General features: G+C 31.8%; 1 protein-coding gene across 1 annotated transcript; it reads right to left on the bottom strand.

Moving 5' to 3' along the window:
* Nucleotides 1-227: 227 nt before the first annotated feature.
* LOC126699004 (NAC domain-containing protein 91-like) lies at nucleotides 228-4480 on the bottom strand. Its single transcript, XM_050396550.1, has 6 exons — nucleotides 4024-4480; nucleotides 3213-3490; nucleotides 2083-2355; nucleotides 1634-1966; nucleotides 1090-1437; nucleotides 228-1002 (listed from the first exon to the last, which is right to left on the bottom strand). Exons 1-6 carry the CDS (start codon nucleotides 4193-4195, stop codon nucleotides 733-735), a joined length of 1674 nt encoding a protein of 557 aa, XP_050252507.1. The 5' UTR covers nucleotides 4196-4480; the 3' UTR covers nucleotides 228-732.
* Nucleotides 4481-13095: the final 8615 nt, after the last annotated feature.

Here is a 13095-nt window from a genome sequence, read left to right as displayed (position 1 = left end):
GCCCATATAATGCTAATTCAGCTTTCTCACTTTGATCTATATTCACATGTCCTAGAGGTCAATTCACACACCCCCATCCAGAAACACCATTGTCATATCCGTAAACCATCCAATAATCTGCAACATGAACAATAAATCATTTCTGGAACTATAAACTACCAGTTTACTTAGCCAGACAGTATGTACACATTTTTTCAAAGTACGACTTAAAAAGAAAGACAAACAAGTCTCTGTAATCATATGCAGCAAAACTTAATTATAAAGAATACAAAACTGTAAGTGAAAGCATTTATACATAAACAGATAGACATAGTCTGGGCATATATTCTTTTTTTTTTTTTTTTTTTTTTTTTTTGATAGCTGGTTACATATAATTACATAATATAGTCCTTAGCAACGACAAACCTAAGAAATCTATCCTATCAAGTCTAACCCCACCCCCCAAAAAAGACAAAAATTTTGGTGTCAACTACATGCCCAAAAAGTTCTCTAAATAGCTAAGTAGGATCCTCACTGTTTCATGATGAAGACTAAAAATTTCACAAATCTAAAGGTGTACATGGTGACAAGTCACTATATTTTTTTTAATAATCTCAATAAGGAATGATGTAGCACCATGTACACCTCTAAATTTTAAATGACGTAGGTCGGTTAAAAATGCTAAATCTTTACCATGAAAGATCTCTCTCAGTTTCAAAAACAAATGTACAATATCCTAATATCCAACTGAAATCATAATTTAACACATCTCCATATGCTAGCAAAGCCTATGAACAAGACTGCAACCAGCCCTACCCTGAACAAAGAAGCTGCGAGAAAGCCTGTCAAATTGCTACTGCTGTTGAACTTCATGATTGGCCTCGGACTGGTACTTAGTTCTCGAGAGGTTTTATAGTTTTCGATGGAATTAGAAAGGATATTTTGGGGTTCACTAAAAGCACTAGTAGTAGCAGCAGCACTGTGATCACCAGCAACAGCATGCTTTTCTGAAGTATTTTCCTCCTGTACATCAGCATTTTAATAAACTTCATAATCTGTGCATATATGTCATCAGAATATCACATTAGGTTCACAAAACAAACTTCTTACATCTGTATCAACTGGTTTTAATTCATGGTCCCCTGTTGTGTGTCTCCAATCTTCTGGCACCAAGTTTGAGGTAAGTGGCTGCACTTGAAGTTTACACTGCAAACGTAATCTTCTTGGAGCACTGCCCTGTGCCATAAAGTTTCCAATGCCTGGTTGGATTTTCTGTGAGCGCTGCATTATCGTGATTCCAGTTCTAACCTCACCACTTGAGGCTGCAGTCAAATGATTGCTCGATTCCTTGAGACTATAATCATACATTTGTTCAGAAGCACCACTAGATGAGATGGGGTTCTGCAAAGGAGCCTTTCTGTCAATGATGTCTTCAGACTTCAGAGAACCTTGAAAATGCTGTACACCATTACAATGCAATGTTAGCTATATAAAGACCAATTTAGATAAAGATCAGACAAAAATAAACCATGTCAAATAAATTCAAACGTATCCAAAGAAGGCCATAGCAACTCACAAACTGACACTACACAAATTATAGTAGCAAAACTTCCTAGTCCAATTAATAAAAAGTATCTTGAGTGCTTCCACTTACCGGTGCATTGACCACCTCAGCATCTGACACACTGCATGATCCATTTTCCTTAACAGATACCACATTCAAGGCCTGACTTTCATAAGCCAGATTATTTTGATTTCCAAATCCAACATATGAGTACTCATCTGGATCGCGTATAACTGAATCCAGGAACGCAGCTATATCATCTTGATCATTTGAGCCATATTGGGGCGCCACCCCACCATTACCACTGTTGAGGTCATTGGGGACATGGAAATGTTCTAGCTCCTGTAATGGGGAGAAAGGAATCCAATCTTGTGGTTCTGGGTCAAAGAACATGGCCAAGTCATCCTCCAGCTCCAGATCATTCTGATGTAAGAAACATGAACAAACAACACAAAATTTAATTAGTTACTTTTATATCTCATTTCCACAAAAACATTCAAAATTTTCAAGCTGCAACTTGATATCAATTTCTTTCTCACCTCAGGTAACTCTCCCCCTTGATTTTCAGCAACAACGCTGTTGCCTTTGTTACAGTGGACTGGAGCTACAGTGTCAGATGTTGATGCATCAGAATTTTCAGCAGGAAAGCCATCAACACTTGTGGGATCATTTAGAGCTTGCCCTCCCAATGATGGAGACACTGGATCCAGTTCTAACTGTGTATCTTCAGGTGAAACAGCCGCTTCATCATGGTTCAAAACTTCAATGCTCAGATCTTGTTTCTTGAATAAGCGGCAGATGACAAAGGCACGCTGCATGAATTTAATCAACATAGTGAGTTTGGGGAATGCCACGTCAATGTCTGAGCAGAAGTAAAAAGTTAGGTAAACCACAAATTTGCATAAATAATATGTGAATGTGTGGCAGAAAACTTTAAAATAATTACGATAATAGAATGTAGTAGGTTGTTCTATAGAGCCAAAAGGTGTATCTAGGTGTTTAAGGAAGCCCCTTTAGTAAAGCTGAAAGACAATACTATTGAATCCAAGAAATCATACATGAAATTAAGGATAAAGAGACAGACACACACAAAGAATAGAAATGGATAAAGAAAAAGAAACCAGTCCATGCTTCTGATTTGTCATTTGCTTGGCCATATACATGAAGCCTGAGATAACTAGTCAAGTGTTGCCTTTCGATACCTGTTTTTCATATTTAAGGTCTGGTGAGTTATCCAAGTTACACGAGTAATTATTCTTCTGAAATCATATGAAAAACAACGCACTCAATCAATTTTTATTTGACATACAGACCAACAGCCTTCCTCTTAAAAAGTACAAACAACTTGCTCAAATCACCAATCATACACTTCCCTGGTAATGTGAAGTACCCTATCTGTAAATTAACAAATTTAACTGTTTCCACAATCCTAGCTAATCAGGCAGTCCTTGTTTAAATTATACATAAAGCAATGTTAGCCATCCTTAATTCACAAATTTAAATGATTTTAGCAGCAAATTGGTCTTAAATCAAAAGAAAAAGTGACTTCAACAAAATTCAGTTAAGCCTTTCCTCAAAAGGAATTCTCAAATCAATATCAATAACCAACTCATTTCGCAAACTAAACAGCAAAATCAACAAAGTGAATGAGTAGAGATAGAAAACCAACCTGGCCAGGGTTAGTGCCATTAAGCTCCTCCAGGGTTGGGCGGTACTCGTGCATTACCCAATTAGTCCTTTTACCCCTAGGAGCACGCCCCATATAGAAGACCAGAGTCTTCTTCATTCCAATCAAGCCTATTTTGGACTTGATTTCCCGATCCTTCCCAGTCGCCTTCCAGTACCCAGCACACGTTGCCCTGTTCAATCTAGATCCATTTGGGTACTTCCGATCCTGTGGACAGAAATAGAACCACTCCGGATCCTTCGTCTCTATCGCTGAGAAATCTACAGCCAAACAGATTGATCACCAAATTCAAAATGAGAAAGTTAAATGGGAATATTAAATACCTTCTAAAAGATGAATTGATAACATCATTTCTGTTATATATGGCACTTTAATCTACCAAAAAATTTACGAATTAAATCTCATAAACAAATTTACTGAAAAGGGAAAAATACTAGTGATACCAAATTCAGCTTACAAATTGACCTAGTTAAGATAAACACAAAATTCAACTAGGCAGATGAAGTATTTGCCAAACGAAATACTAATTTCGATTTCCTCACCAATTTAATGCACAAAAACAAAACGAAATTCAATCACAAACTATCACATAGTAAAACAGCAATCTTCTCCAACCAAAATAAAGAAAGAAAATTTGCAACATATCTAAAATTGAACCAAACAAAACACAAAATTCCCAATTCCAATAACAACCCAATTCATAAAAGTGCAAAATTCAGCAGAAAAAGTAATAAAAACATGAACTTTTTGGTTCATGATCAACAGTACTATAAGAAATAATGAGAAAACTTACGAGGCAACTCCCATGGCTCGCATTTACAGACATCAATTTCACGAATAACAGAGACATCTTTTTCATTCCCATTGATCTTCAGCCTCAAGTAGTAGTCGATCAACTCCTTGTCAGTTGGACTGAATCTGAACCCCAGTGGCAGAGAATTCATCGAAATCACAGCCTGAGCCATCGCAAAAACTCACACACACAAACAGAGAGAAACAGAGACAGAGTCTAGAAGAGAAAGAAAAAGAGAGACCCTTTTAGAGAGAGAAAGAGAGACCCTTTTGGATAAAGAAACAAAGCGAAAGAGAGAAAGAAAGAAAAAAAGTGAGGAATAGGGAATCAGAGAGAGATTCTTGTAGACTTGTAGTTGATAGTCAGTTCGGAGATTTTGTGGGTTGGCCCATTTGAGAGTTGTGAGCTTAAATAAGAATAAGAATGTGAAACAGAGGATTTCAAGACTTGGAGTGGGTAAGCTTTGGTCATGTATTTATAAGATTTGAATCCTCGTATATACCACGTTGGACTGTCTTACCCTCGGTTTTGTCAGCCTTTTATTTACCGTATTTTTGCAAAGCTGTGATTAGTGAAGTGGTGGTTTGGGCAAATGGTAATTTTGCGGAAGTATAGTGGTGGAGTATGTAGCAATGGACACTGAGTTATTAATTTTAAGGTAGCGTTGTGAGCAAGTTTTAAACTAGGATGGTGTCTTGGTGTGTTGGCAAGCCGATGTGGTGATGACACGTAATCGATTGGAAACGTGTGGGGCCTACTCAACCCACCATGAAGATTGAAGATGCATGGAACCTGCCTTCCGATTAGCGCGGGCCTTTTCTTTGTGTTTTCTTTTTCTTTTTCTTTTTTTTCTTCCTTTTTTTTTAATCTATTTATATACCTATATTATTATTAATAATAGGTTTTTCGGTTTGTACTTCAATATTTTGCGTACTAAAATACCTTAACACAAATTTTTAAACTCTTTAAAATATCTCAATATTTTAGTTAAATAATTTCAAATTAAAAAACATAAATTGGTTAAAAGAGTAATTTATTGTTACTAAGTTTTAGGCTTTTTCCTTTATCTTCTTTATTCAGTCTAAAATTTAGGATACTATCCCCATTTTAATTTTTTTTTGAAACTATCCACATCTTAATTTTAATGTTACCTTAACTTTTTCTTTTAAAAAAGAATATTCTCAGTTATTTACATATCACTATATCACTTTTAAACATTATAACACTAAAATAAAAAATAAAAAATAAAAAAAAGCATTATTAACCAATGTGAATATTTGTTAATAGGTTATTTAAAAAAAAATTATAAAAATTTTTATGAAAAAATATGAAAAGATGTTAAAAAATTTAATTACTTTTTTATTTTTCTATAATTTTTTAAAAAAAATACTTCCTAAATTAATGTTCCTAAGTCATTTGTTAACATTTCTAATTCTTCGTTTCTTCCATCCTTTTGTTGGTATCAAATTATCAATATATATATTATATTCTATTATTAGGTTTCATGGTTATAATGCACTTTTTTACAATGTGGGAATTTTAAAAATTATTGATACGAGGAACTTCTCTTTTCTTTTTTCTTTTTATCTTTTTGTTTCTTCACTTTTCATTTCTTTTATCTCTTTTGAAGCACTATTATCTATTATTTCTTTTATCTTTTTATCTTCTTGTTTCAACTTTCTTTTTTATCTTTCTTTAATCTTTTTGTTGTTGCCACTGTTATTCTATTATTGCTACGTTTCATGGTTACGTATCTTTTCAGTATGATGTGGGGAGGGTTTAAAGTTAGAGAATTAATAATATGAACAAATGCAAAAGGTGGGCTTGGATTCTATGGTCATGTAAGAATCATTCTGTGACCATTTCAAGTCAAAATATGACTATTATTGTAAAATGCGAAATTCAAGAATCTCAAACTCTTCTATATATTCTCTTTCTTTGGGGGCTAAAACTTGCTTATAAAAAATGAGAAGTTGAAGAGAATTTTTCTATGTTTAAGATGATGCCGAAGGTATCATTCTTTGCAACAAATAAAGAAACAAAATTTACATATTAAAACAGCAAATTATTTTAGTGCCTTTTTGTTCTTTTAGTGGAGTTTAATTAAATATAGAAAAAAAGGGTTGGAAATATAGAAAGAAGCATTGTTGATTATAGAAACATTGGAGGTCTTTAAATTATGATATTCATCAAAGTGGTGGTGACAACAATAGAAGTAAAATTAATTACTTTGAAAGGGTATTGAAAACAACGTGACAAAGTTCATGTTAAAAAAAAAATGGTATTAATTAGAAATAAATCTAACATTTAAAATCACCCTTCAGATTTCAGCAACGATTAATGACAATTTTTGCATTTTTTTTTTTTAAAAGACATTTCACCATTCTCAAAACTTTATTTCAATTCCAAGGTTTTACTACTTCATTTCTCAACTTTCAAAGTGTATGTCAAGCCATCTACTTTGAGCTTTCCTCAATTGAGTCAATTCCTCTCCCTAATTTTCTCTTCCCAACTTTGTTGGTATTATTATTACAATGCTCCCCCATTGCTAAACATCCTTTTCATTCTTTATCGTAATACGTAGTATGAACACGAATTTTACTGGAAAGTAATAAAAATAAATAGTATGATGTGTGAACACAGGAAAAGTGGCTTGTTAATAATAATAAATAGAGAGATCAATTGGCATCGAATCTCTCTTTTTTCTTTTTTCTTTTATTATTAATGTACGCCTGTTACCTGAAGGTGATGACAAAGAAGTGGGACCTTGCTGTCTAATCATCTAGCTTCGATGAGAAGCTTAAAATCGAGAGAGAGACAGAGAGTAAAATTATGTGTGCATTATTAGGCTCATTGGTTTGAACTTCAGACATATAACACAATATATCAACTTCAAACCACAATACTATAGATTTATATAATTTTTTTGGCATTTTATAGATAGGAAATAATATAGTATGATCAAAAGTTGAGATATCATTTTTATTTGCATATAAAAATATATAGTGCGAGCCTACAGGCCCTACACAACCAGAGCAAGCAAAGCAAAAAAAAAAAAAAAAAATATATATATATATATATAGTGCGTTTGTTAACAAATAAGTTTTCCACAAAAAGATGCATCCCAATTCCCATGGTCTTATGTACTGCGTGTGTATATATATATATAAATATTTTAGTAGAGGAATCTGCCAAAAGAACAAGAAATATGGTTCCATTACATCTTTGACCTAGAACAAGATAAGATCTATCACAATATATATATATATATATATATATTAAGTAATTTGCATTTTCTCATTCAAAATGTTGAGGTCAGATATAATGTCCTATACAAACTTGCAATTTGGCTAATCAAGCTTCTAAATTGTGGAGTCACTTGCAATATGACCCCTACAAATTAAAGTTTTTCCAATTTATATTATATATTTAACCTTACAATTCAATTATTTATCTCATGATGATAACATAAAAAATAAAAGGAAAGATATTAAAATAGCCATCTAATAATAATCTAGTAATAGAGATTGATTCATCTATAATTTGCTCGAAACAAAAAGGTGAACTTGTTAAGATTAGGTGGTGGCAAAATGAACGTTAGCTATTTGTTAATAAAGGGAAGACCCACCCACCTCAACTTTATGGCTATGCATTACAAAATGTTCAATTTGCTTCCTTATTCAGGACTAAATGGTTTCCTATCATGACGCCAATGAGTAATGCATCAATTCTTTTAGTGGGCTTTGAATCATCATGTCCTTTTAAAAAAGGAAAAAATGAAAGAAGAATAGAAGGATGGAAATTTGTCATCACTAACTCACTTTGTAATTTGTAAATTAAAGCAAGTCAAAAGAAGCAAATTTTACTTCAATCATACCTTTGAAATTCCATTTGAAGCATAAAATTTTCAACTTAGTTTCCCCTTCTTTCTTTGAAAGCATAAAAAGGAAGATTGCCCTATAGTTCAATCACATTTAAACCTCATGATTTTTTTTGGGGGTGAATTTGTTAGAATCTTGCCCTTGTATGGCAAGAGTTAGGACCTTTGGAATTTTGGAATGAATGATCATTTTGGGTGGTGTAATTCCTTCTTGAATATGTAGTTTCAAGTGATCAGCACATGAATATCTATTAGGAGACAATGGTTGGAATTGATATTTTTTGTTTATTACAATAGTTATATGATAAATCATTTTTAAAAATTTGTTCTTTTAATTGAATTAACAAATGCTTATTCAGTTAAATTTATTCTTCTTCTTGGATTTCAATTTTTTTTTTTTTTTTTTTTTTGATGATTCTCCTGTTTCTACTAATTTTGATCTCGGAGTTGATATCTTAGAGGTTTTTGCTAAGGAATTTCGATGAGAAAATAGTTATTACTTATTAAATGTGTGTGAAAGAGAGAGAGAATCTAGAAGAAAATTTAGAGAGAGAGAGAGAGTCTAAAAGAAAATTTTATATTATCTTAAAGAGAGAAAAAACAATAATATAAGATCGTCGTACCTAAGAGAGAGAGAGAGTGTAAAATTATGCGCCCTTGTCAGCTTTTTTTTTTCTTTTTTTTGTTTGTTTGGCTTTTTAGTTTATTTGTTTATATATTATGAATTCTTTGATATTTCTTTTTTCTTTTGTTACATTTGTACTTTAACAAATATTCAGCAAATAAGCTTTTAAAATATGCTTCTGGAGACTTATGTTCACACACACTCTCTCTCTCCCGGCCCTCTCCCTCTTTACATACAGTAATATTTTTATATAGCTTGTTTTTTTAAAATAAAATAAATCAATAAAAATAAATTAATCTAAATACATTCTTCGATCACTTTTCTTGTTTTGGCTTATAGAAAGCAATATATACTATATTTTAAGAAGTTAGCATGTTTTCAAGTAGAGGAATATGCCAAAAGAATAAGAAGTATGATTTCATTACACTTTTGTTTTGTCCAAGAACAAGATCTATCACAAACTAATGTTTTTGAGCAAATTGCATTTTCTCATTCTAAGTCTAAGCGTTGAGGACAGTAATGATGTCCTTTATAAACTTCAAATTTGAGTAATCAATCTTCTAAAGTTTTTTGAGTCACTTGCAATGTCCCCTACAATTAAAGTTTTTTTCAAATTTATATTATACTTAACCTTACAATTCAATTATTTATCTTGTGATAACATTGGTACCAAAAAAAAAATCTTGTGATAACATTAAAAAAAAAAAAAGTGAAGAAATGAAAAAGGAAAAAAGAAAAGAAAAAGAAATGAGAGGAACTCTTCACTTTCATATTCTCATCAACTAAATAAATAGACAAACTCATAGGCTGGGTTTGGATTCCACTGAAAATGCGCATCTGCATTTTTTCTATGGGTCCCGTGCACTGTTCACGAGACCCACAAGTCCGGATTTCAACAATTATTAATAGTGGAGGAAGCAACTAATCCTATAATCTTGAGGTTGATTCCTTTTCTTTTTTTTCGAGTGATAGAGGTTGAAAAAGAAAAAAAGTTTGATTACTTAAAGGAGTTGTCTACCACAATTTTCTTTTGCTTTTATCCACTTTGCCACTTTGGGCCTCTTCTACAATTTACTCATATAGAATAATAGAAACAAAAGGGATGAACTTGTTAACTTGTTGGTGGTCGGCAAAATAAATATTATATATTTTTTGGAGTAAACCCCACCTCAGCATTATAATTATGCATCACAAGGATGTTTAATTTGATTCCTTATTCAGGAATAAACCTTCACGTATTCATCAATCCTTTAGTGAGAGTACAATAGTGGTGTTAGCCACACCATTTACAGATAAGCATGAATAGTAAGGATGAGTTTTTCATGACTCATCACTCACTCCATTTAATTTCTTGCAACAGTACTGCATTGTTATTTGCTAGTTGTAATAAGCAGGTCAAAAGGGCAAATTTTACCTCAATCATTACATTGAAAGGGTGATTATTCTTTTGATTCTTATCAAGTTGACTATTCTTTCTTTCCCACCTTATAGAAACGAAAGGAAAGCTGGTATTCATCAAAAAAGAAAAAGAAAGGAAAGCTAGCAAAGTGATTGTACCTTCCCCCTTTTGTTTGTTTGTGTAAAAACAATTGGCTAAAGTTAGCGCATACTTGTGTGAAGTTGTACTGTCTTTTTTTTTTTTAATGAATAAATATTAGAAAATTTATTAAAGGAAAAAAAAGACGCAAAAAAGGAACTAGCCCACCAGTAAAATTAATAAATAGTATCCACCATAAATGTGAGAAACGTGAACATCATATTACCGTGTTCAAGTAACATCTAATATTTACTCACTTATAAACCAAAGATAAAAGATGGGTTAGGGTCCTTGGGGATTGGGCAGAAACATTAGCAATGAAGTTGTATTGTCATGAGTTTTGGATTCATGTTTCTTTTTTAGCATTCAATTCATAAAAAAAGAAGTTTGCTTACTATAGTTCAAAAACATTTAAACCTCATGAATTTTTTTGGTGAATTTGTTAGGATCTTGCCCCTGTATGGCAAGAGGAATCTGGAATGATAATCATTTTTTAGTAGTATAATTTCTTCTTGAATTAATGCAGTTTTAAAACTCTATACCACAAAATTCTACCGATAAAGTCATAAAACTCTACTTCCTCCATTAATGTCAAACTAGCACTTTGTAGTAGAGCTTTTGTGATATGCATGCACTAACAAAGAGAATTAACTAAAAAAACTTTATAGTGTTTTAAAATTCTAAAATGTTCATAAAATATGAACAATAAATTGTAGCACTTTTTCTATGAAACTCCAAAACTTAACTTCATTCTTTTCTTTTTAAATTTTTTTTTATACAATATAGAAATTATACTCTAATTTAATCTAAGTGTATATGTGTGAAATTTTCTCTTGGAAACTTGAACCCTGTCCCCTTACTTGTGGAGTGACCACCATCACATCAAGAGTGTGCGGTAGTTAACTTCACTCTATAGCTAAAAAACAACAAAAATGTTTTATGTGAATTAAAAGCTTTCAATTTTAGTTAATGCTACCACACACACACACTTTTTAAAAAGATCTAAAGACTCTTTTCTGGCTTTGCTTTCTCTTTTAAGGATAGTCTAATTCCATTGATTTTTTGTTTCATGTAGCAATCAATTTAATTTGGAAAAAGTTCTAGTTTTCCACATTTTGTAGCGCACTAAGGACTTTTTTTGCTTTTGTTTGTTCCACCATTAATTAGAGATGAGCATAAGAGCATGGATGAGAATTTTCGTTATGGATGGATGAGAATTTTCGTTATCACTCACTCTTGAATCTCTTTTGCATTCTTTTCTTCCAAAGAAAAAGAGAATTTTAATTCTATGATGCCCTTAAAAATGGTGATATTAAAGCATAACTCATTAAATTATTAAAGTATATATATATGTCATTGATTAGACTTTTCTCCCAGTTTCTGTAGGGAGCTAGTGAACTATTACAAGTTACAACTTTGTTATTAAATTCATAAAAAGGAACTTTGCCAATATTTGGTGTATGTTAAAAATAAAATTTCTTTAATTTAATTATTATAAGTTGTTATTGTTTCTTTATTCTGAATAGTGATGGTTTCCTTCAACTCAGCATCAGGCTTGGAATCTTAGAGGTTTTTATGAATTTTCAAAACATGTTTTCATGAATGAAAAAAAAAAAAAAAAATTGGTTGTTTCAAGATCATAATTCATAAACAAAAAGATGAACTGGTTAGTGGTTAGAAAAATGGACAGTAAATGGTTTTTTTTTTCCTAGTGAAAACCAACTTAGCTTTATAAATTACAAAGATATTTAATTTGCTTCCTTATTCAGGAACAAATAAATGGTTCCCAACTTTCCATATCATTACAATAGTGGAGCATGAAGAGTAAGGATGGATGAGAATCCATTTATGACTCATCACTCACTCCTCCATATATTTCTTGCAACACACTGCAATATTGCGGTCAAAAAAGCAAATTTTAATTCAATCGTTCCTTTGAAATGGGTGATTAAATCATTATATTATGTCATTACATTCCAAATAATGTTCTCATAAAAAGGAAAAAGGTTCCAAAAAATTTTCTCAAAAAAAAGTTAAAGAAGAGTTAAAGGTATTCATGAAGTTGTATATAACATCTCCTTAAGCAGCATAAATTTATCTAGTTGTTTATTCTTTGGCTTTTTACCATAAATAAGCAGCATAAAATTATCAAGTTATAAAGCTAGTGAAAAGTTCTACTTTCTTTCATATTTTTTTGCTAAATAAAATATTACTCCTGAAGAAAATTTATGAGCATTCCCACCTTTTTTTTTTTTGAGAAGCAAATTGAATCGACTATTATTAATATGTAAGGTTAGCCGGCGTCGGCTAAGAGTACAGATAAAATGTGGGGTGGAACTTCCTCCATCCAAACTACTGAGCCGCTAACATGTCTAGCATGTCTAGCAAGGCTATGTGCTACAGAATCCACCTTATATAAAGGAAGTCTGCGTAAATGTATTGCTTGCCTTATCATTTTGAAAAAGACAAACCTAAGTTTATCTTGTTCTTTAATTGCTTTATCATAGTGGACCATACAGGAAATTTGTTTTTCTCATTTTAATATAGCATGCATGACTGCATGATGGACCATGATTTGGGGGACAAGGATATAGTGTTTGACAAAAGCTATATTGCTGATGGATTAGGAATTGGAATTTTCATCACCTTGCAAAAAGTAGATATCATCACCAAAGAATCTAAAGTAATTCAAATGCTTTTGAGGACTTTGAAATCAGTATAGTCATAAGACTTTTAAATCAAATGCACTGTGTATAGCACTCAACCTATAGCCTGAAAACCAAAATTGAGCTGTATAATGAAAGGTTCATACATCATACTTACATTAAAAAACACACACACACACACACAAAAAAAAAAAAAAAAAAAAAAAAAATTAATTCTAAGAGAGACAATACTCATCCTCATACCAGTCAATGATGTTTATAATTCACAAACATCAAATCCACAATTTGATCCCTATAAGTTGCTATTGCTTTAGTAGGTTGATGAGTTAATTTAAGAGTGTACGATGGCTCACTATGTTACTAT

The sequence above is a fragment of the Quercus robur genome, chromosome 9 (assembly GCF_932294415.1).
Source record: "Quercus robur chromosome 9, dhQueRobu3.1, whole genome shotgun sequence".
Taxonomy (NCBI): Eukaryota; Viridiplantae; Streptophyta; class Magnoliopsida; order Fagales; family Fagaceae; genus Quercus; species Quercus robur.
The sequence above is the reverse complement of the archived record's forward strand: the minus strand, read 5'-3'. Positions and strand labels throughout refer to the sequence as shown.

What these genes read in the sequence shown, in the direction of transcription:
- LOC126699004 (XM_050396550.1), bottom strand. Translation starts at nt 4,195, where the DNA reads ATGGCTCAGGCTGTGATTTCGATGAATTCTCTGCCACTGGGGTTCAGA. An exon ending in CTGAGGTGGTCAATGCACCG is followed by an intron (nt 1,438 to 1,633) that starts GTAAGTGGAAGC and finishes AATGGTGTACAG; the next exon opens with CATTTTCAAGGTTCTCTGAA. An exon ending in TAAAACCAGTTGATACAGAT is followed by an intron (nt 1,003 to 1,089) that starts GTAAGAAGTTTG and finishes GCTGATGTACAG; the next exon opens with GAGGAAAATACTTCAGAAAA.